Below are 23,988 nucleotides of genomic sequence, written 5' to 3' on the forward strand. Positions count from 1 at the left end.
GACTGAGACTGGCACCCTGCCGACACTTGCCTCATGCTGGCAAGGCCTCCTCAGTGGTCTGGCCTCCAGGGCTGGTGCCCCCATGAGACTTCTGCACAGAACCAGGATGTGATCACCAGAGACAAGGCTCTACACTGTACCCTTTGCAGAACTCCAACCCCCCCCCCCCAAACCCTTTACAGTAAACAATCATTCATTTTAGAATTTCGTGCATGAGAAAGAATTTTCTACCCTGAGCAATATTTTGTTTCCTTCACCAGGGCTTCCCTGATGACTCAGAATGTAAAGAATCCATCTATAATGCAGGAGACCCAGGTTTGATCCCTGGGTCAGGAAGATCCTCTGGAGAAGGAAATGGCAACCCACTCCAGTATTCTTGCCTGGAGAATTCCATGGACAGAGAAGCGGTGGACCGTAGTCCATGGGGTCTGGAGTCAGACATGACTGAGTGACTAATACCTTCAATTAGGTCAGAGGAACCATGCTGCTCTCTCTTTGCCTTGCTGCCAGGGAGGCTCCAGTGCACTTTTGATGCTTGATGGCATCAGCTCTCCAGCTAGTTTCTGGAGAATCACCATTTTCCCACTCACCAAGGCTGGACTTCATTTTACTTTTATTATCATTGGCTTCTTGAACCTTTTGTTTACACTGCATCACCCACTTTGGAAGGAAGTGGTTGGTGGTCAGGAATGTGTGTCCCTCTTCAACCTCTTCCCAGTTGGTGGAGCTGGTAGAAACCTGTCCCCACGTGGGCTCCGTGCAAAAGTCTATGATGGTGATCATGGTCCTGCTCCCTCTCCCTGAGTCTGGAGCTGAGGGAATCTGCTGTGAGTGCAGGGTCCAGAGCTGCCTGAGCCAGGACTCTGGGATGGGTAGTTTGTGGGGAGAAGGCTCAGCTCTCCGAAGAGGTGGGTGAAGCCATTGTCCTCTTGGTAGCTAAGAAGAGCCTGAGACTGAGTAATCAAAGTTCCGACATTCAGTGAGAGGAGAGAACATGAATGTGTGTGAGACAAGAGAGGAAGAGAATGATTTGGGGGGGTGGGTGAGCTGGTGGGGCCTGAAGATCAGCCCCAGGACCATGCTCCATTAGTCCCACCTGTCAGTGGGGTGGTCTCCAGGCCCGCTTTCCAGAGGTTGACCTCCAAGGATGAGCCTGAGGACGGGCTTGGCCAGAGTCTGGTCTGACTCCAGGGGCCCGAGATAGAGGGAGGTGCTGGGAGGCAGGCAGCACAGTCTTGCTGGCAGAACTGGAGGCCCCAGGGCCCTGCGCCTTCTGGTCCAGGGTCTGGCTTTGGCTAGCAGGGTGATGTGCAGTCCCTGGGAAATGAACAAGACAAGATTGAGGATATGGGAGATTTCCCTACAGTGTCCTGGTGTGGAATTGGAGTTTCTTGGAAGCTGCCCTGTGCTCTAGGTAGATTCCAGTCCTATTTGGTGATGTGAGAATGGTTGGATCACCTAGGGGCACCTTGGCCCATTCTTGGTATAAACAGCTGTGTTGGAGGAGTATAATCTGCTGGATAGAGAGCTAGATTTTGAATGCTGGCCTTAGGCTAGACTCTCTGAGCCTGGTTTTGTTGGGAATAAAATCAGAGCTATAATAGCAGCTCACAGATGGCTACCAGGGTCAAATATGATGATCGAAAGGGTTGTGGAAACTGGATCAACCCGAGGACAGTGCCTTGCTAATCAGATCCATTTCCAGCTCTTTCACCTACTTGTTTCCCTCCTTTCCTTAACTCCGAGTTGGGGACAATTACTGGCTTGTTCTTCACCAAACCCAGTTCTAGGACATAGAAATAGACTAAATTTCCACTGTGGATAGTATGGCCTGTGGCCGAAGTCCAGACTTTGATGGGCACTATATCCATGTGTGACCTCTAGGCTCTTCCTCCTCCCAGCCTGATGCAGGTATAGTCACAGGATGAGCAGAGCCAGGGTTCCCCACATCACTACTTGGGAGGAGAGTGGCCATCAAATGGAAATACCCAATTTGGGCTTTATAGAGTGAGAAATTTTTATTGTGTTTGAGCCATTAGCTGTTAGGCCTGCTTGTCAGAGCAGTGTCAGTTTAGTGAATACTTCAAGAAAGAGAGGGCTTCCCTGGTGGCTCAGATGGTAAAGAATCTGCAATGTGGGAGACCCAGGCTCAACCCCTGGATTGGGAAGATTCCTTGGAGAAGGAAATGACAAGAGAAGTTAAATGAAGGCAGCGATAGATGCTGTTGGGAGTTTTCCAGGTGAAAGTTTAACACCCTTCTTCAGTTTCCCCGCACATCCTAGTCCCACTGATGTGTTCTGATAGCCCGTTCATTAAAAAAAAAAAAAAAAAAAAAAAAAAACCACTGCAATATTGATTTAATCAGCATAAAATCAAAATAGCTTCAGATCTGTAGTAAAAAATTCAAATTTGGAGAGGGGGTAAACTTTAGATCAGCAGCCAGTAAAGAAAGTAGGGGAAGGGAGTGGATAAGGGGTACAGGAACCTTGGGACACTGGGTCCATGAATGGACCACTGTCAAACCAATGTTAGTTTCTTGCCTTATGGAAAACGTTCTATAAACCTATTTTTTCTCTTCCATTGATGTTCAAATACATCCATTCCATTTTTTGTCTTGTTTTTGTTGGTGATATAGCAACATAATGTCACATTTACTCCGTTTCCTACCCCTTGTGAAAAAAATTAGGTGAATTCAAACACTTTCTTCAGCTCCATGATAAAAGCAACCACTTGCTCTGCTGCATTTCATTTCTGAACCGGTCGTCCAAGCTGTGGACAGACTGCAGCTGATTTTACTGAAGGCTGTAGCTCTGAGATGCCTTCCATACATTCTTGAGACTCACCAGGAATAGGTTCTATGTTCACACAGGCTTGTCCTCTTTTTGTAATACCCACTTGTTCATGACTTATTTTAATACCTGCTGCTATTTCAATATCAGTGACCGTTTGCTAGGAATATCCACACAGGTGCCCTTTTTCCTCCTGACTTGCTTCCACAGTCACTCTCTGCACTATTGCATCTGGAGAACTAGGATTTTCACCTTCAGGGAAATACTGCTCTGGGGTTAGATTCTTCATGGTTCTGTCTTCTGAAGTCTTGCCTACACGTTATAAAGGCATCAAATAAATGGTAAGTAATTTCCATACTATAAATTCTAACTAACTCCTAAACTCTCAGCCATTTCTTGTGCATCTCATGCAATTTCCACACGAAAGGTCAAAATTACTGCATGCTGATACTTTAATTTTGATACAGGGACAGTCCTTGGAAAACAAGAATAGCTCAGAGACGGTCTCTTTCAGTTTGCTTTCCTCACTGCCGAAGTAGAGGTGGTCAGTGATTAGTCCCCTTTGAAGCTCTGTCACACCTTTGGAATGTGTGTGGCCCTTCCTCACCATGTTATTCTAGCTGTTCTAGTGCTTCTTGTCTTTTAAGAATATAAATTGGTTCTGGTGGGATTTGCAGTGGCTAGATGCAAATGTCCCTATTTTTTCTCTTAAAAAACTGCACAGAAAACAAATAGCTCTTCCATCCCTGGCAGCTGTGATCCATATAAGCCAACCTCAGGGCATCTTAAAGGGATCTGGGTGAGACACCAGGCATGCTCCTACAGTGGTTTTGAGTAGCCAGATACTAAGAGGATATGACATGGGAAATGATAGATCTGGAGTGAGATGAAGGCAAAGTCACTTCAGAAATGAAGAAGAAATGAAGAACCATCCCCATAGAAAGTGAGGCAAGAGACTCAGGATAGAAATGAGGGAAACAACCCTGGTATTTCCCCATTTTACAGACATTCCTCCTCCCACTGGTTCCAGGAAGTCTGTAAAACACATGCATAATCCCACTGCATTTGCACCACCCTGCAAGGTTACCTATGATTTACTCTTGCTTCTTGCTTCTATTTGCCCAACTTCATACAGCTAGTTAGTAGTTGTCAGAATTCTGACTTCAGTCCCATATGCATCTGATTTCATAGCATTTGCTCTTTACACTTTCTTTGTCACCTTGTAAAAAGTAATCATCGTGAAATAGAATATACCTTCTTTGGTGAGCTGGGTGCCATTTTTGGAGTTGCCTTTATCCGTGTCCTCTGAATCTCTGGGTGTGGCTCTGCCTTTGACAGATTTATGGCTCTTCTCAATTTCACGGAGCTGCAGGGAAGAAATGAATCGTTGGTCCTGGCCAGGGAAATAGGTGTTTTGAGTTTTGGACCCCAGGATGGTGAGATCCAGAGGGCAGCCACCTTAAAACACCAGTTCTTGTTCTCACCGCTGGTCGGAGAGGCACCCAGAACTCAGGTTTGCATACCATTTGAAGGAACATCTGGCCAGGGGAAGACAGACCCTCAGCCAATCCTGTGTTTCAGTGGTTTTCTACACCTGGGCAGGAGGACAGTGAGAGTGACAGAAGGAAGTGTGGGTGGGGAACTGGCAGTGAGGCTGATGAGGTTAGTTCCAGAAAAGAGGGTGAGAAAGCAAGGGGGACAGGGCTTAGGGAGGGTTGGGGTCCAGCTTTTTCCACATTAAAGAGGTGGGGGTGGGTGTTGCAAGAGCAGGAGAGGAGTCAGGGTGTCATCAGATGTTGAGAGAGGCTGCGCTAGTGTGGAGGGGACTTACAGAGGCTCCTTAGGCCTTGGGGCACAAGCGCTATGTCGTTCTGACAATGCTGTTTTCTTTAGTATTTCTAGTACTCGTTTTAATCAGTAGGTGTTATTGTGGGTACTAGTTTTATTATATTGGAACACTGGTTTAACCCATTGACTTTTTCCTGTTCTTTAGCAACTGCTCAAAATTTAAGTCATTACTGTTGAAAGAAAGTGAAGTGGTTTAGTCATGTCTGACTCCTTGCAACCCTATGGACTATTGCCTGTCAGGCTCCTCCATCCATGGGATTTTTCAGGCAAGAATACTGGAGTGGGTTGCCATTTCCTTCTCCAGGGTATCGTCTCGACCCAGGGATTGAACACCGATCTCCTGCATTGCAGCCAGACTCTTTACCGTCTGAGCCACCAGGGAATCATTACTGTTATATATTCCCAAATACCCTCAGAATATAAATTGGTGTCACTGAATCTCTCAAGGCTGCTTCATACCATACAGATAACTTGGGGTTTGGTTTAGAAGAAGGCCATTTAAAGAATACAACCAACTGGGCTCAAAAGGTGAATTAACATAAGCCGAAAACATAGCATTTTGTTTAATGAAAACTCCCGACAGACTTACCGCTTGGATTTTCTTTCTCAGCTGGGCATTTGCTCGAGAAAGGCTTTTGGAAACTGAGTTCAAGTAGTAGATGGCCAGGCTGCAAGAGAAAAGAATGCTCCAGGGGTACTGTGATCTTGGAAAATGATGAGTGCTGGACACCTTACCTGAGGAATCATAGCTGGCTTCGGGAATAGGTGACCTACTTTGCCTCTGGGCAGGAGGGTGGGAAGTCTAACCATCCTAAGTTCCCCACCTAATATCAAGAAGGTCTTGGATATCCCTGTTCTATTTTATTGAACATATTTTTAGTTTTCTGAGTGTTTAATAAAGGTTAGCTAGAGGAATCAGTCCCCTTCTTGGAAATCTGAAGAAGCAGGGGAGAGGCAGGGTTTCTTGTCTGCAGGAGCAGGCTGGGTACCAGACTCTGTGCCATGTGGATCCCACTCCACATCTCCATGGTTTTGATGAAACCCTGTATAGAAGAAATGATGACTTCCATCTTTAAGGGTCAGCATCCCATAATGCAGAGAGTTAAGTCATTTGCCCAAGGCCACCTTATCTGTTAGCACCTGTCAGAGGCCACATTTGATGCCAAAGCCCTTTCTACAATCTTCAAATGTGGAGGGAGGAGAGAGAGGTGCTAGGTGACCTGCTCCAAGTTTGCCTAGAAACACAACTGCATAGACCCTGAAGGCCCTCTCCCCAGGGTACATGGACAGGAATGCCTGTCCTGGACTTGTGGTTTTCAGAAGCCAGCCCCCGTTGGATGACTGGGTGTCCTTAAAGCTGTAGCCTGGTTTCCCTTTCATAGGACCTGGGATTTGGAGTTATGACCTGGATGTACCACTTGAGAGTGAGGGGCCACAAAAGCCTGGGATGCCTCCCGGACTAGGTGCTCTGACAGCTTGTCCTTATCTGTCACTTTTCTTCCTTCGTTTCAAGCCTCAGCTGCCCAGCTTGGGTCTTCCGATCCTTGCCCTGAGGCCACCCTGAACCACTTCAGCAGGGTCCAAGAGCTCTCTTGCAGGCAGAATGGAGGAACTACATTGCCTTTGGCAGAGTATAGGTCAGAGGTGTCCTGTGAGCCTCCTGAAGCAAAGACTTAAGAGGACTATGGGTGATGAGAGGCCGGAGGGAGGACAGGTGAAGGGATCACCATCTATTGGGAAGGTGCCCAGCAGGCTTCACCTGCTCTCCTAATTCGCAGCCCATTTTTTAGGGAGGAACTGGAAATGAGCGAGGATAAAATGCTCCTGGGTGGCTGTGTTTATTTTGAGGCTGCTTCCAAGCTTAGCGTTTTCCCGTGCAGCCTTCAAGTTTCAGCTTTGGCATTTGGGTTGCAGAATTTCCTCAGGTGGTGGTCGCTACCATGTCAGCCTTCCCTCACATTCAGACTAGAAGTGGAGGCTATTTGAAATCAAGGATGTAAGGAAATACACCTATTTTGGAGAGCAATTCAGCACTGTCTACAAAGATTGAAGAAACACATACCTATGACCCAGCCATTCCACTTCTGGAAGTCTGTTTTAGAGAAAACTCTGTGTTTTCTCTAAAGGAGACATATATAAGGAGAATATTTGCAATAGCAGAAAAGTAGAAACAACCTATCTCTATGCAGAGAAATGGGTAAATTATGGTTTATTCATACAACTGATAAAAGCAATTTTCACATATTGAGGTTTGGGGAAGTCATTCTGGCCTAAAGATGAATTGACTTGAATTTTATGCTAACTAAAATAGCCTGTTTGTGGCTTATGAAGCATACATTGTACATCTGCTTTCTTTCTTTGTTTGTTTTCTCCTCTTGGCTTATAGGATCTCAGTTCCTGACCAGAGATTGAGCCAGGGCAATGAAAGTCCAGAATGTTAACTACTAGGCTGCCAGGGGATTCCTATATCAGCTTTAATTATGAAAGAAAAGGGTGCATTGACTAGAAGTAAAGAATGTCCATGTGAAAAATAAAGATTAAAAGTCTCCTTTCCTAGGATTCCAATTCCAGTCCTCCTTCAATGATAAGACTCCCTTCCCAGGTGCCAAGGCCATACTGACTCATTGTGTATGTGCTGATCTATTTCTTGTTTTTGAAACTTTGAAGGAATGTATCCCTGATTTGTTTAATGTTCTTTGTTCTGACAAGATATAAAAGTGTGCTGAAAACCAGGATTCTCTGGAGCAGCTTCTCAGAGTTATCTAAGAGGCTGTCTTCTGGGATATAGTCTTCAGTTTGACTCAAATAAAATCCTTTTCTCTTCCTATTATAGATTGTTTATTGATTATTTATGAGACACAGTGAAACACAGAAGAGTCATTAAAATGTGTGTTCATGTATCCACATGAGAAAGCCCCCCAAACATAATGTGAGTGAGGAAAGCTGTGTAGTCTGAACCAGTCATGAAAAATTTTATAACTCAGAAGCAATAGTACATACATGTGATTAAATGGTTCAGATTGAAAATGATTAAAATTAATCCAAATAGTGGTTATCTCTGGAGAGGGAGGGAGAGAGAAAGATTAGGTGGGCTTGAAGTTTAATGTTTATTTCTTTTAAAAAGAGACCAATTGGAAGCAGATATTGCTAAATGTTAACATCCGTTTAATCTTGTGATCTTGCACATGATTGTCTGTATACGTCTGTATGTTGGGAATATTTTATACTGCCGTCTTCCTTCCTTGAACATTCATTGTTTGCTTTCTATGCCCCAGCCATGGAGCTGGTATTGGGGACACAGAGATCACCAAGCCCACTCACATGTTCAGTCTGTGAGGATGATGGTGACAAATGTACAATGCTCTCATGCAAAGGGTGCTTTGCAGAGAAACCCCGTGAGCCCAGCCAGGGACAGGCTGCATCAGCCTCAGCTTTCTTGAGGGGTGGGTCTTTGATATTTCTGGTGGACGTTTTGGAGAGAGCTGCAGCGGCTGCCAGACTCCTCTTATCCTTGGGCCCTGTCTTCAGTGTATTCCCTGAAAGACATGCAGTTGCCAGTGCCTGATGCCTCCTGTCCAGCCTGCACAGAAATCATTCTTGCCCGTGGATGCAGCTGGCCCAAACTACCGGGGAGTTAACCAACACCTCTCCCCTGCCACGTCTCCCAGCGGCACTCAACCGGTGATGGATGGGAACTGATCTAAAATGTCCCGATCTCTCACCCTTGAGCAGGATAACTCAGGCACACTGTTTCCCAGAACTTCCATCCGCAGGAGTTAGAATGCACCTTCCTGTCCCTTCTCTGTCTTACGTCCCTACACACACTGTCCCCTCCAAGAAACTACTTACACTTAAATCCTTGTCTGAGGATCTACTTCTGGGAAATTAGGTTGAGAGGGCAAGAAAGAAGGACCTGCCAAGGAAGTCTCAACTGCAAGGGGAGGTCTCCATGAGGCCGGGCCATGGCTCCCGGCGAACTTACAACATCAGCAGGATGGCTGGAATGATCAGGCCTGGATTGGCGAGGAAGGCAAAGATCTTGCCCAGGAAGGTTGGGAAATCATTTTCAACTGTCTCTTGGATGACGTCATACATTCTGTTTTTCCCACTGGAAAGAGGAGAGGATACATTATAGCATATTTCTTAGCTCATATGGCGTGAATGACTGTGTCCATACCTGGAGGGTCCAGGCCGCCCCACTCACCACTGCTCTCCTGGCAGAACAGAGCTCTTCTGCAAAGGGACTGCAGGGAATTGACACATAGACACCACTACGTATGAAACAGATAACTAATGAGCACCTACTGTGTGACACAGGGAACTCTGCTCAATGCTCTGTGGTGACCTAAGTGGGAAGGAAATCCAGAAAAGAGGAAATACATGTATACAAACAGCTGATTCACTTTGCTGTACAGCAGAAAATAACACAACATTGTACTCCAATAAAAATGGAAGAAAGAAAAAAGGCTCCATGAGGGGATGTCGTGTAGGTGAGGGCTCAGGGCTGCCCCAGCATCCTGACTCCCCAGCCCACGATGCCTCACGATCTCTCAGACTACCTATCTCTCAGTTCTCCTGTGCCTGGCCCCTTCCTTGGCAAGATGAAAATGTTTGTTTTTTTCCCTTGTGTACTCTCATGGGAGAGAGTGGTCTGTGATGTGGCTTAGAGACCAACATGGAGGTTCCTCTGGGCCCCTGGACTTGGGGGCAGCTCTCCAGAGACTGATTTGATGGATACCCTCATGGTGACTCAAAGATACCTACAGTTCGTCTTCAGGTTGCAATTCCAGGAGATTGCTTGCCTAGGGTAGGCTCCTGGACAGTTTACAACAGTAATTTTGATATTCTTTGAATATCTAACAACCATTTTGTAGACTGCCTTCCACAAATACCCGCCCAGAGATTACTGACTGCTGTTGGTTTTTGATTGGTAGTTTGGTGCCAAGAAATGAAATTTGTGTTTTGAAATTCCTGATTTAAATCCTCACCTGCATTTATTAGCTGTGGGACACCACAGACAATTTTCTTACCTTCTGCCTGTATTCATACCCTCACTCTCCCTGGTAGAGCTGTACTGTCTAATGTGACTATTAAAACTAAATTAAAAATTCAATATATTAGTCACACATTCCAAGTGCTCAGTAGTCATGTAGTAGCTACTGTATTTGAGCAGCCAGTGTGGAGTTTTTCCCCTCATCTAGTTCTATTGGGTAGTGCTGCAGAGAGATTCGATATCTTTGGGTAAGATACTGAAAATTTCTCTGCCTTGGTTTCCTCATCTGTATAATATAGTGCAATAATGATGTAGTATAATATGGTATTATAAATATAATAACAGCATTTGCCTCAGAAGATTGTTTGGAGAATATAGACATGAATTCATATGCAATATTGAGGATGGGGCTGTCAAATTATAAGTGCCCTCCAAAATGTTGCATCTACAAGCTTTGCTTTTCTCTTATGTGTCAGTTAGGACTGGCCAGCAAAGGCCCATGGACCAAATTCTGCTTGCTACCTGATATTATAAGGCCTGGGGGCTAAGAATGGTTTTTACATTTTTAAATAATTGGAAAAGATCAAAAGAAGAATAATATTTTGAGACTCAAAAATTCAGTGTAAATAAGTTTTATTGGAACACAGCCATGCTCATTTATTTGTGTATTGCCTGTGGCTGTTTTGTACTGTAATAGCAGAGATGAGTAGTTGTGTTAGAGATGGCGTGGCCATCTCAATGTTTAGCACTGTTGGACAGCAGACTATAAATTGCAATGATGTAGTTGTAACATGACAGCATTTCAAGTGCCATACATATCACCATATTATGACATTTAATTTATTATTTTTAAAATTACCAGTGCATAGCCATTTTGTAAAAACAAGAAAAGTGGACTTCAAATGTTATGCTTAAGTCACAATAGAGTGTAGATTATTTTGTCATTGAATTACAATGTATTAGATGATGTAACAATTTTCAGTGATTACTGTATAACAAATTACCACATAGGTGGCTTAAAACAAGGCAAACTATTCTCTTACAGTTCTGGAGCCCAAAAAGTCTGAAATGGTTTCACTGGACTGAAACCAAGGTGTTGGCAGGGCTGCTCCCCTTTCAGAGAGAGGCTCTAAGGAGACTTTCCTTTCCTTTTTTAGCTTTTAGAGATTCATTCCTTGCATTCCTTGGCTCATGGCTCCTTTCTGTTTTCAAAGCTAGCAGCATAAAAGCTTCAAATCTCTTCCTGCTTTCAAAGTCACACCACTTACTGATCTTTATAGTCAAATCTCCCTCTGCCTCCCTCTAATAAGGACACTTGCTATTTAGGGGCACTTCAGGGCCTTCCCTGGTGGCTCAGCGGTTAAAGTGTCTGCCTGCAGTGCAGGAGACCTGGGTTTGATCCCTGAGTCAGGAAGATCCCCTGGAGAAGGAAATGGCAACCCAGAATCCCATGGAGGGAGGAGCCTGGTAGGCTATAGTACATGGGGTCCCAAAGAGTTGGACATGACTTCACTTCACTTTCACTTTAGGGCCTAATTCAGATAATCTCCCCATCTCAACATCCTTAATCAGATAACCAAAGGCCATTATGATATATAAAGTACCATTCCAGGAATTAGGATCTAGATATTTTGGGGAACCATTATATAGCCTACCAGTCTGCTCTCTGGGTTCAAAGATTCATACTCATTCTACCTGCAAAATACATTCACCACCATCCTACATGGTGAAGTCTCATCTCATCTAAATATCATGGACTCAAAGTCCCAAATCTCATCATCTAAATCAGATGTAGATGAGACTCAAGAGTATGATACATTTTAGGGGCAAAATTCCTTTCTATCTCTAATGAGAGCTGTGAAGCTAGAAAGCAATTTGTACATGCATGCTCAGTCACTTCAGTCATGTTATTTACTCTCAAAACACAATGGTGGACCAGCCATAGGATAGCAATTATAGACATTCGAATTCAAAAAGGAGAAAAAGAAAGGAAGAAGGGAATCACAAGTTCCTAGCAATTTTGAAATCCAATCAGCCAGATTCCATTAGATTTCAAAGACCTGAAAATAATCTTTCCTTGGCTTGACATACCTGCCTGCAGCTCTGCCCTCCAGGTCCAAAACTCTGGCCTTGGAGTTATCCTTCTTTGTTCTTGAAGAGTAGCACATGTTTCAACTAAGGCGATTTAATTAGCCTGTTTACTGTCTGTAGAATATTTGGAGTCCAACAGCTTCCTTCGTTTTGTCTTTTTTCTTCCCCTTTCAGTCCAAGTTGTGTTACTGCTCATAACAACATCTCAAATACCTGGTGGATCTTCTACCCATGTCGTGGGAATTCAGTTCACTACACAAGAGAGTTCTACACAGATCATTCCTGGATATTCTATCTCTATTTCTGGCTTCTGCTGAGATGGTTGAGAGTATCTGAGTTAAACAACCTTCTTTAAAGATTCTTAAAAGAATCTTCTGTGTGAATGAATATTCAGATCTTATGATCCTTTAGAAGTGCTAGCAGAAGGTTGTTCAGCCTCCCCCTTGACTTTCTCCTTAGAGCATACTGTCCTGACAGAGAATCTGCTCTTGGTGTCTTCTGCAATCTGACTAGGCTGAGAATTTCTAAAATCATCAAGTCCTGGTTCTTTTTTGCTTATCAGTTCTTTCCTCAATTTGTCTCTTTCTTACATTTTAGTATAAATGGCAAGAAGTAACCAGGCTGCACCTTCCACACTGCTCAGAAATACCCTCATCTATAATCTCCAAAATATACAAACAGTTTATAAACTCAACAACAGAAAAACAAACCACTCAGTTGAAAAATGGACAAAACATCTTAGACATTTCTCTAAAGAAGATATACAGATGACCAGTAGGAACATGAAAAGATGCTCACCATCAATAATTATTAGGGAAATGCAAATAAAAACTACAGTAAGGGATTTCCTTGGTGGTTCAGTGGATGGGAATCTGCCTGTCAGTACAGAGGACACAGGTTCAATCCTGCGAGCAGCTAAACCGATGCACCACAACTTCTGAAGCTCGTGTCCCTGGAGCCTGTGCTCTACAAGAAGAGGAGCCACTGCAGCGAGAAGCCTGAGCACCACAACTAGAGAGTAGCCCCCACTCTCAGCAACTAGAGAAAGCCTGCACACAGCAATGAAGACCCAGCGCAAACAAAAATAAAATAAAAAAATTATTTAATTAAAGAAAACTACAATGAGGTACCACCTCACACTGATCAGAATGGCCATCATGAAAAAGTCTACAAATAAATGCTGGAGAGGGTGTGGAGAAAAGGAAACTGTCCTACACTGTTGGTGGGAATGTAAATTGGTGCAACTACTATGGAGAACGTTATAGAGGTTCCTTAAAATAACTGAAAAATAGAACTACCATATAACCCAGCAATTCCACTCCTGGGCATATACCTGGACAAAACTGTCATTCAAAAAGATACATGCAGCCTATGTACATAGCAGCAGTATTCACAATAGCTAACACATGGAAACAATCTAAGTATCCACTGACAGATAAAATGGATTCAGAAGATGTAGTACATATATACAAAGGAAAACTACTTAAAGAGAATGAATCTTAAAGAGAGTGAAATAATGCCATTTGCAGCAACATGGACACAATTAGAGATTATCATATTAAGTGAGTCAGAAAGAGAAAGAGAAATACCATATAATATCACTTATATGTGGAATCTAAAATATAACACAAATGAATTTATCCACAAATCAGAAACAGACTCACAGACATAGAGAACAGACTTGTAGCTGACAAGGAGCGGGGGACTGGGTGAAGAGTTTGGGGTTAGTAGATGCAAGCTATTACATTTAGAATTGATAAACAAGGTGCTACTTATAGAACAGAAAGTTAAATTCAATCTCCTGGGATAAACTGTAATGGAAAAGAATATTTTAAAAAAAGAATGCATGCATGTATATAACTGAGTTACTTTGCTGTACAACAGAAATTGGCTCAACATTGTAAATCAGCTATACTTCAATGAAAAAACAGAGAAAAATAGTTTTTACTAAGATTGATCTTGAGAAAAACATTCTCAGCTAAACATTCAAGTTTATCATTTACAAATTTAATTTTCCATGTAACAGGAGGACATAGTTTAGCTAAACTTTCTGTCTCTATACAACAAGGATCCCCTTTCCTCTAGTTTCCAAAATCATGTTTCTCATTTACCAGTGATGAAATAATTAAATTGTAGGAGCTAAAGAAACATATTCAGAGAAAATAAACTTAAAACTTCTAGATTTTCCACCAAGAGCAGCTGCTTGAGGAGTTGAAGACATTGAGAACAATGTCCTATTCAGACACGAGGCAAGTGATCTCAAGTGGCTTTCCTTGGCTTTTCATGAGTCAATAGATGTAACTGATACTGCTCGGTTGTTTTTGAGGAGTTAACGCCAAGTCTGAGGTGACGGGAGAATTAACTCCTATGAATATTCTGTGCAGGACACATATGGGTGAAATTTTCTCAAAGAAATTGAGAAAACACTAATTTAGTACAACTGAATTGACTGGGATTCAGCACAACTGAAATGAAGTAGAATCTGCTATGATATGCTACAAATGACAATGGTCAAACTATATACAGTGAAGAAGAAGGCACAACTGAACAAATTAACATAGCTTGTGAAATTTTCAGTTTGTGCAGACTACGGTTATTCTTATTAATCACTAAATAATTTGCAGAAAACATTTGACTCTATCACGTACAACTGAATCAACAATGTCAATGGTAAACATTTTCTCTCATGACTTTTAATCATTTTAATATCTGTAGATTTTTATCAGAAATAGAAACTGAATATCCTGACTTTTCCTACTGCATAGCAGTTCAATGGCTTGGCAGTAATGAAGCTTGTGTCAAATTTTTTTTCCTATGGTGGTAGATGTGTTGCCATGTTACTAAAGTGGATCCAGGTAGCAAAGGCAGCAGTCTGGGCAGGACAATTGACTTTTTTTTTTTTTTTTTTTTTTTTTTTGCTGCATGGCCTGTGGGATCTTAGTTTCCCAGCCAGGGACTGAATATACACCCCCTGCAGTGGAACTGCAGTCTTAACCACTGGACCACCAAGGAATCCCCTGATTTTTGATGATAGAGAATAGCAACTTTGACCTACTATTGTGTGAAATATCACCTCCTTTCCCTCAGAAGAATTCCATTCTTCTCATTCATAGCCCTGTATTACAAAAAATTATACTCTATTATTATCATATTTCTAATTTTGTCAATAAAAACTTTGTGGATATTTGTTCCTCTCCTGTTATTATAGAAGTACCTACATAATAGTCTTGATTTTTGCCTCTTGATCCCCAAAGCCTAAAATATGTACTTTCAGGCTCTAAAAGAAAAAGTTAGCTGATCCCTGGTATAGATACTACCACCTCATAGTATTGTTATGACTACCAGCTACCCTGGATTTTGGCAGGACTGAAACTAACAAACTTGTATATATGTCCTACTAAGGATTAGCACACTTCTCCAAGTACTTTATAGATAATAGCCCACTAAATCCTTACAGCACTCTATGAAGGAGGCACTACCATTATTTCCATCTCAGAGGTGATGAACTTGCAGTGTAACTTGTTCAAGATGACCCAGCTGGCAAATGACAGATCAGGCTCTAGATGCTATACTCTAAATCATGGAGGTGGCAATTTTTCTCTGAAAAGATTTTAGACTTTGTGAACCAGGTGGTCTCTGTTGGAGCTACTCAAATTTTGCTGTTTTAATTAGAAAGCAGCCACAGATTATATGCAAGCAAATGTATGAGGCTGTATCCCAATAAAACTTTATTTACAAAAACAAGGGGTGGTCTGGATTTGGCCCATGGCTATAGTTTGCCAACTCTTACTTTTAACTTCATGCTATACAATGCTGTCCACCTCACTCATTTCTGTTGCCTGCCTGGATTTGGTCCAAACCCTAAGTACCCCCCTGGAAAAGTGAATTTATGCAAGGTGAAGAGGCTGGTTAAAGCACTGACCATAAACTAGGTGTTTTCTCCTAGATACCGGGTATAAACCAGAGAGAAAGGAAGAAAAAGAAAATCACACCTTCATGGAGCTTATGATCTGGTGGGGAGATGGGCAACAAATAAGATTAAAAAAGGAAAAAGAGTGGCATGCTAGATGTTGATAAAGAGATGTGATAATCAGAAGTAATGATAAGGTGTATGTGTGTGTATGTATGTGTGATTTTAGTTACTGTCTCTCGGGAAGGCCTCACTGAAAATGAGGCCACTGAGTAAAGCTCTGAAGCAAGTGGCTTTCCTGACACCTCAGTTGGTAAAGAATCCCCCTGCAATGCAGGAGACCCTGGTTCAATTTTTGGGTCAGGAAGATCCCCTGGAGAAGGGATAGGCCACCCACTCCAGTATTCTTGGGCTTCCCTTGTGACTTAGCTGGTAAAGAATCCACCCACAATGAGGGAGACCTCGGTTTGATCCCTGGGTTGGGAAGATCCCCTGGAGAAAGGAAAGGCTACCCACTCCAGTATTCTGGCCTGGAGAATCCCACGGACTGCATGGTCCATGGGGTCGTGAAGAGTCAGACAGGACTGAGCAACTTTCACTTTCACTGAAGCAAGTGAGAGAACAGCTGTGATGAATGTTCTAGCAGTTGGTGGGTTTTGATCAGAAGAGTGATAGGAAGGAGGTGGCAGCTATATGTTCTCCTGGGCTCTTCAGGTCCCTTTCTCTGATATCTGGGGGTTGGCTGTCAAGGGCCTCAGGAAGCAGATGAAGCAAGAGTGGGGTAGGTGCTGAGGGCCAGACATGGTGGGGGTCCAGTCACTGACCTCCTGCCTGGGACAGGTGGGTGGTCTGGGAAAAGGGGCACCAGTGTTCACTTCCAGAGCCCAGCCTTCCAAACCTTGCTCAGGAAGAAGCCAAAAGAGGCTTCTGCCACTTCTGCCGCTGTGGTTTTCCCTCGGCCTGGCACGCAGGCCTCCTACTGCTGTCAGTGTGGTCCTCCACTCTGGATTCAGCCCCCCTTTTCTTCCTGTCTGGACCCCTTTGCAACCCCATCACACTCTACTGTGAGTCCTCCTGCCAAGGACTCCTCAGAACTCCAGGCCTTTGCTGTGGGGCACAACCACAGGCTTTCTCAAGGTCAGAATGTTATAAACCAAGTTCCAGCCCAGCATTTCCCAAAGCATGTGGACCCATGTTAGCAGGCAGGGCTGGGACTGCAGTGAGGTGGGTGAGGCCTTGGGCGCACAGTTTAAGGAGGTACTGCCCTCAGGCTTGTACAAGTGCAGGGTGGGCACCTTACTCGTCTCACCCTCCTCCTGGCCCTGGATGGTGTTCTGTGAAGCAAGGGTCTGTGGTTAGTGGGGATAGAGGCACCAGCTTGCACACCATTTGTCACTGCACGTTACTGCAGAGCCTTGAATAAAGGAGTGTGCACTGTGCATTCCTAAGTAAGGAAGTGGCTGATAGCGGGGGCAGCATCCCAAACTCTTGAACCACAGTCTTTTTTTACACAGGAAAGAAAGGGCTTTGTTTTCAGAGGGTGTTGCATTTGAAAACAGAGTAGTGGATGCACATTACCTCTCCATCTACCTCCTTACATAATTATCTCTTTATACAGTGTCTCTGAACCTAGTCTGGCCCACAGTGCTCTGTAGAGCATGGGGACTCAGTGAAGAGTCTCGGCAGCTGCTTTACATTTGAATGGCACTTGTAAATGGATGGTCATTTCATTTTCAGAATATCCCCTGTTAACTCATCCTAAAGTAATCCAGGGCAGTAGATTATCCATATGTTAAAAAGTTAGAACCATAGTTCTAACTATGAGTTGGAGAACCATAACCATACCATAACAAATATGGTAGCCATTAGCCACTGCTGGTTATTTACATTAAAACTAATTAAAATGAAATAAAATTAGAAATTGAACTTCTTGGTCCTCATTTTGAGTGCTCCACAGCCAGATGTGGTTGGTGGCTACCATGTTGGATAGCACAGACATAGAACATCTCCATCCTGCAGAAAGCTCTGTTGACAGTGTTGACAACTTTCCCAAAGCTCCACTCCATGGCCTTTTGCAGGCTGATGTGATATCAGAACTGGAATTCTGGGCCTGAGACCTCTGAGCAGACTGCCCCAGGAGAGGAGCTGCTCCCCTCCAACCGAGACTGTGCACCTGAATGGCCCGCAGTCGAAGGAGGGCGGAAGGGACATGATGGTGTAGGCCACGGGCAGGAGGCTGAGGAAGAGCACCAGCAGCAGGAGGCCCATGTAGAAGTTGTTGGAGCGGGAGGCCTTGAACACGCGTTCGTGGGGGACGTTGCTGCTCATCACCGCCCAGCACTGGAAGTACATGGAGGTCAGCAGGCGCAGCACATTGATGCCCACCAGTCCTGGGGCGTAGAAGGAACCCATCCTGGAAGGGCAGAGATGGCACACCTGGTTGACTAGACAGCAGGTGAGGCCAGGGAAAGATGGCAGAAGGAAATGGGGCTGATGGGCTAGGGGCAGGAGGCCTTGCTACCTTCCCTGTAGGTCCCAAGGGAAGGGATCTCACACTTAGCCAGGACATTTATCACTAAGCCATAGCCATCCATTCCTCAGGACAGGGATGCTCCAAGCATTACTGGCTTGGGTTCTAGCCAGGATTTTACCACTGCCCCACCTCCAGCCATGGAGCAAACTACATGGCCTCCTGTTACTCTGTGGTCTCCATTAAACTGCACTGCTGCTCAGAAAAGTATCTGAAGTCCTTAAATTAAAAGAATTGGATGTTGGCTTGCAATGAGCCCTTGAAAGCCTTTGCCAGGTCCCCTGGTGGGTCAGATGATAAAGAAACTGCCTGCAATGCAGGAGACCAGGGTTCAATCCTTGGGTCAGGAAGATCCCCTGGAGAAGGAAATGGCAACCAACTCCAGTATTCCTGCCTGGAGAATGCCATGGACAGAGGAGCCTGGCGGGCTACAGTGCATGGGGTCACAAAGAGCTGGACATGACTGAGCAACTAACACACTTGAAAGCCTTTGGCTGAAGTCAGGCAGCTTCCTTAGTTCATGTGTCTCCCTCTTTCCTATCTTTCCTCCCCACCACTTCCTTCTCCCTCCCTTTCTTTCTCTTCCTTCCTTCCCATCCTACTTTTTCCTTTTTCCTTTCTTGCTTCTCTCCTCTCTCCTTTCTCCCTCTTCCTTTTTTCCTCCTCTCTCCTTCACTCTTCTCTCCCCTTGCTATGTACATGGTAGCAACAGAGTGGGCCAGACACCGTCCTGGTTCAAATCTAGTCCTGCTCAAGTGCTGGAAAGGAGCTCAGAGAGGTCAGATGACTTGTCTGGTCTCTCTCCTGCTGACTGAGAGGCTAAGCCTGGGATTCCAGCTTTTTGATTCCCCAGATGAGGTGATGCCCAGAGGAAATGCATAACTCACCAGATCATTCCTTGGTTGAAGATCAAACCAAGCACATTTCCACTAATATCAAACTCAGCATATGAGGGCTGGAGGGAAAGAGAGAAAGAGGAGAGAGAGAGAGAAAGTCTGTTAGGTGGTGTCAGCCAGATCCCACTACCAGCCAACTGACCAAGCCACTCCACCCCAAAGAGCCTGCTCTGGTGAGCAGAGAGGAACCTTAGATTCAGGGTTCTATTTCTTTAACATGTTTTCAACTTTTTAAAAGGAGGTTTTATTTTTTTCCCTTAAGATTTATTTATTATTTATTTTTGACTGTGCTGGGTCTTCATTGCTGCTCGCGGAGAGCTTGTTGCTGCTCTTCAGTTGTGGCAAGCAGGGGCTACTTTCCAGCTGCAGTAGGCAGGCTTCTCATTGCAGTGGTTTCTCTTGTTGCAGAGCACATGGCTTTGCAATGTGCCTGGGCTTTGGTACTTGTGACTCACGGACTCAGTAGCGCACAGGTTCAATACTTGTGGTTGAACCACGGACTTAGTTGTCCCGTGGCATGTGGGATTTGCCCAGACTAGGGATTGAAACTGTGGTCCTGAACTGGCAGGCAGATTCCTTACCACTGAGCCAACAGGGAAGCCCCTAAAAAGAGTTTTAAATTTCTCAAGCTTGAAGCATTCTTCAATGTCTTCTTCAATTTAAAAAATGAGAAATTTTTTGGAAATTACAAGGCGGTCCAGGGATTAGGGCTCCACCCTTCTACTACTGGGGGTCCAGCTTCAATCACTGGTAAGAGAACTAAGATTCCACAAGCTGCAAGGTATAGTCAAACTTTAAAAAAATGAGAGAGAATTTTACCTTGTAGGGCCTGCAGGTTGACAGTTTGTTCTTGGGAGACCCCTTAAGAGAACGTTTTATCAATGCTTTAATCAGAAATGTATGTTGAAATTATAATCAAGTAATCTAAGGTGTAAATATAATAAATAACAAAATGCAAATAATTAATCGAGGAGTCAAACGTAAAGAAAGCTTTAAAAGCAAACAAAATCAATCAATCACTCCTCCAATTCTCTTTTCTCCTTCTCATCTTCCTCTTGGAAAGGAGTGAGCTCAGACAGATTCACATTTTCAACCTGACTCTGATTTTCAGAGTTTTGGAGGTCAGTCAACTGTTTGAAAGGACACAAAGCGTGTGAGCGCTGGGGAGCTGCAGTGGGGAGTTGGGGTCTTTCTGAGGCCAGCTTAAATCTGCTTCCTGATTTGTCTTCCAGATATGGAGATAAAAAGTGACAGGAATGAGGGAAGAGGAAAACAAAGTGAGGAGAGAGAAAAGGAAGGCCACATGAATGTGGATCAAAGGAGGAAACATGCCAAATCCGAATACAGGAAGGTTAAATCTTGGGAATTTAAAATTTGAAAATATTAAAAAAAAGCTTTTTTATCTATTGGATTTTGTGTCTTGCCTAGGAAAAAATGAAATACTTTACTACTTCACAGAGTAGAGATTAACATTAAACATCTAAAGAAAATAATAGAATGCATCTAACTGTATCAGAGAGAATGGTTGGAATGCCTTTCTGCAGAATGTTCAGGAAACGGTGACCTACAAATCCAGCCTCCAGGTCCCAGCACCAGCAGTAGTTCATGAACCGGACAAAACAAGCCCGCAGGAAGTCACCCAGCAGGATGGTGATATATGTTACCAGCATGTCCGACACTGTCAGCCTCATGAATTCCTGCAAAAAGGAACAAAGCGAAAGGGGGTGGTCAGGGTTTGACCATACCCACTTCTCCCAACTGACTGCAGCCATGCCATGCCCCCCACCCCCACTCCATATTCTCTTTTGTGACTCTCAGATTGATGGTAGCAGAATGGTGGTACAGATAAGACTCCATGCTTTGAAAAATGCTTGCTATAAGTTCCAGTTAAATTAGTTACAAGTTACTAATTTATTGGTTTGAATAGTCCCTGAACATTTTGATGTTGACATTAACCTTGCAAAGTTATTGGGAAACTTAGTGATTATGCATACAGATTTCCTGGCAGTTGGCAACACCCAGTATTTGGTAGTTATCAGCACTATTGCACAAATGAAAGATCTGAAGGCTTACTCCTTGCTTCCCCCACCTGCTCTGAAGTACCATCTGTACCAACTAAGGCTGAATCTGACCACTGTCCTCGGGGACAGCTGCTGACATTCTTCACCCCTGCTGATTGAATTTTTTCTTTTTGGTATGTAGAGAAAATAATCTAGGTTTTTTACAGAGGCACATGGAAGAAGAGCTCAAAGCAAAGAAACAAAGTTTTCTCTGCTTTGCAGAGTACATATAATTTATTAATTTTTTAAAAAGTTGAAAAGATCTACCAGATATCATTAAAACCTTCAAGACATCCAAAGACTTGGAGTTCCCAGGGGCATAGGGCCTGCTTTATTCATTTCTTCCAAGATGATTAACAAATGTTTGCTGGATGAACAGCTGATGAGTTTTTACGGTTTTTCCTCAATACTAATGCTCTTAAGTAAAAGACAAACCAACTTGTATTTGGTCTTCACATCTGTGCAAGGTGATGCTCTGGAGCCTGGGGTGGAGATGAACATAGGTAAGCAGGACATAACACTTTAAACCTATCATCACCAGCAAGCTCAGAAAGAAGCAAGCTTTAATCAGTGATGGGCATTCAGGGAGGAAGTCAAGAGAGATGCCCTCCAAGGATATGAGGTAGGAATAGAGAAATTCTACAGCAGAATATTCCAAAGGAATCACATGGGAACTCTTCTGTCTTCCAAAGAAGGTGGGTTTTACTCATGTGAAGACTTTCTCTGTTACACAACTATGATGGGTTTATAAATGTGAGTTGCTCTTCACATTAAAGATGAAGAGGATTTGATGAGAATGGGGGAATCTGGGCCAGAGGAGATGAGAAGTGGTGTGTCTTAGTCCTTCATGAAGCAAGTAGAGATAAAATCCCCCAGGACCCCGTGGGAACTAGACTCTGTGGAAGGAAAATATCTGTTGATGGGCCTGTAGGCAGTGTTTGTCAGAGTGTGTGATGTAATCCCCTCTTCCACTGGACTTCATTATCCTCAGTTAAAAACATTATTTTCTAATGCTTTAGGGGAGTGGATTATTCAGCGGTGACAGGTGAATAGAAACCCCATGCCAGGAGGAGAAGGCAGCTGATCCCTATGTTACCTGTGAATACTTCAGATTTCTGCCTACGGAGGCAAAGAACACTAGCCTTAGAAACCTGCACTGTGTAAGTACAAGGAGAGTAGTGAAAGTAGGTAAGTGGAAATGGTTGTTAATTTCTGACTTTCTAATGAAAACCTTTAATTCTCTTTACAGAAAAATGCACAGATGCATATACACACAAAATCCTGTACCCAGTTTTTAGGATTATCTACTTATGATTTCCAGGTGGAGAACCTCAGGCTTTTAGTGAAATCTGCAGTAAAACTAAATACAATCAAGTGGTATTAGATTGGCAGATGGAGGACATAGAGAAATGTGTGGGACACTGAAAAAAAGGGCAATGTGAAAAAGTGGAACTTTTCTAGGAAATGCTGGCTTGACATTTTGGAGACATGGAAACATCAAGGAAGGGATAACAAAGAGCTGAGAATAGGGACCACCTTTTCAGGAAAGCGTGATTACTCACAATGCCCACAGCCGTCTCCCAGCAAGAACCCCGGGGCACATCCGCAGGGTGCAGGGGCGGGCGGGGGACACTCTCATTCCAACCTGAGGAGTTGTAGTAGTGAAACAGAGTCCAGTGAGTGATGTTCTTTATCGTCTCTTCATTAGAAAGCTAGAAGGGAAGATGGAGATGTGGGGTTGGAAAGAGCCAGGGAAGGTCCAACAGTTTCTACAGAAAGAACAATTCAAGCCAGCATATGCCACAACCCTGCCATCTAGCCTCTGCCCTATCCCTTAACAGGGTCTCTGCAGAACTGCCCTCCCCAGCCTTTGAGTCTATAGAGAAGAGGGGGGCAACTGGCTGAAGTCCCTGGGTCTTTTCCAGGAATTTTTCTTCTTTAAGTTATTATTCACCCATCCAAGTATTCATTCTTATTTAGAGGTTAATTTATTCTGGGCATGTAAGGCAATGGAGACACGTGAGTGACACAGGAGGGAATGGTTTACCTCAGAAAATTGCCAGTCTAGTAAGCGACACTTACACTTCCTCAGTCTAGTAGTAAGTTGTCAGGAAGCATTTAACCGGAGGCTTCCTGTGTGCTGTTTTGGATCTGTCATGAATCCTCTGTTCCTTATTAATTTCTGAATATTCAGGAATTAAGAGAAGAGGCAAGCCTCTCCCGGGGCTGAGGAATCCATGGATTTCCTTCATTAGTTTTTCTATACAATGATAAGTACCCTCTTCCTTTTTACGAACCATACAGTAAAAGTGATTGTTTACAACTCTCTCTCTTTAATATGGATCACCTTATGTTTTGTAAGTCTGGAATTCTAATCTTTATCTTTGCTGAGAATAGCTATCTTGTAAGACAGTATATATACCCACACCATGTTGCATAAAACACCTTTGTTCCATAAGAGCTTGGGTCCCCGTGTCTTTCTTTCCTTTTCTCTCTCTCTCTTTCTCTCTTTCAGGCTAATTCCTTGGAGCACGGAAGCCCTCTTGAACTCTCTTTCCCGGGCTTCTAAGAGCCTCTCGAGAAGGCGCACCGTGCCTTAACCCCCTGGAGAGGGCGCCTGGTGCCTACGTGAAGCTGTGCAAGCTCTGTGCAAAGAGCTTTATTGGTTCTCTGCGTAAACCAGGGAATATCAACCTCTTTCTCTTTTACTTTCTTATTGTCGATTACGGACCACCAGGTTCTGGTCCATTAAAGGACCAACAGTAAATGACAGAGATAAACAGATACTTGCAGAACAGAGTGATAAAAGCTGTGGGAAATTTTCTCTGGGAACTGAGGAAATCCACTTCAGACCATGGGGCCCATTCCTG

At 43.8% G+C, this 23,988-nt stretch overlaps 1 protein-coding gene across 1 annotated transcript in view; it reads right to left on the minus strand.

The window, feature by feature from the left end:
* Positions 1 to 271: 271 nt before the first annotated feature.
* The window catches only part of TMC2 (transmembrane channel like 2), a 97,759-nt gene continuing 74,042 nt past the window's right edge, over positions 272 to 23,988 (minus strand). Inside the window, exons 12-19 of the mRNA XM_065919158.1 lie at positions 22,681 to 22,830; positions 20,627 to 20,755; positions 19,050 to 19,117; positions 17,806 to 18,045; positions 8,621 to 8,746; positions 5,228 to 5,306; positions 4,045 to 4,156; positions 272 to 1,317 (exon numbers count right to left, since the gene is read on the minus strand). Of these exons, the coding sequence (XP_065775230.1) occupies positions 1,100 to 1,317; positions 4,045 to 4,156; positions 5,228 to 5,306; positions 8,621 to 8,746; positions 17,806 to 18,045; positions 19,050 to 19,117; positions 20,627 to 20,755; positions 22,681 to 22,830 (1,122 nt within the window). The 3' untranslated portion in view covers positions 272 to 1,099. The remainder of the gene's footprint in view (positions 1,318 to 4,044; positions 4,157 to 5,227; positions 5,307 to 8,620; positions 8,747 to 17,805; positions 18,046 to 19,049; positions 19,118 to 20,626; positions 20,756 to 22,680; positions 22,831 to 23,988) is intronic.

The sequence above is a fragment of the Muntiacus reevesi genome, chromosome 2, assembly GCF_963930625.1.
Source record: "Muntiacus reevesi chromosome 2, mMunRee1.1, whole genome shotgun sequence".
Lineage (NCBI taxonomy): Eukaryota > Metazoa > Chordata > Mammalia > Artiodactyla > Cervidae > Muntiacus > Muntiacus reevesi.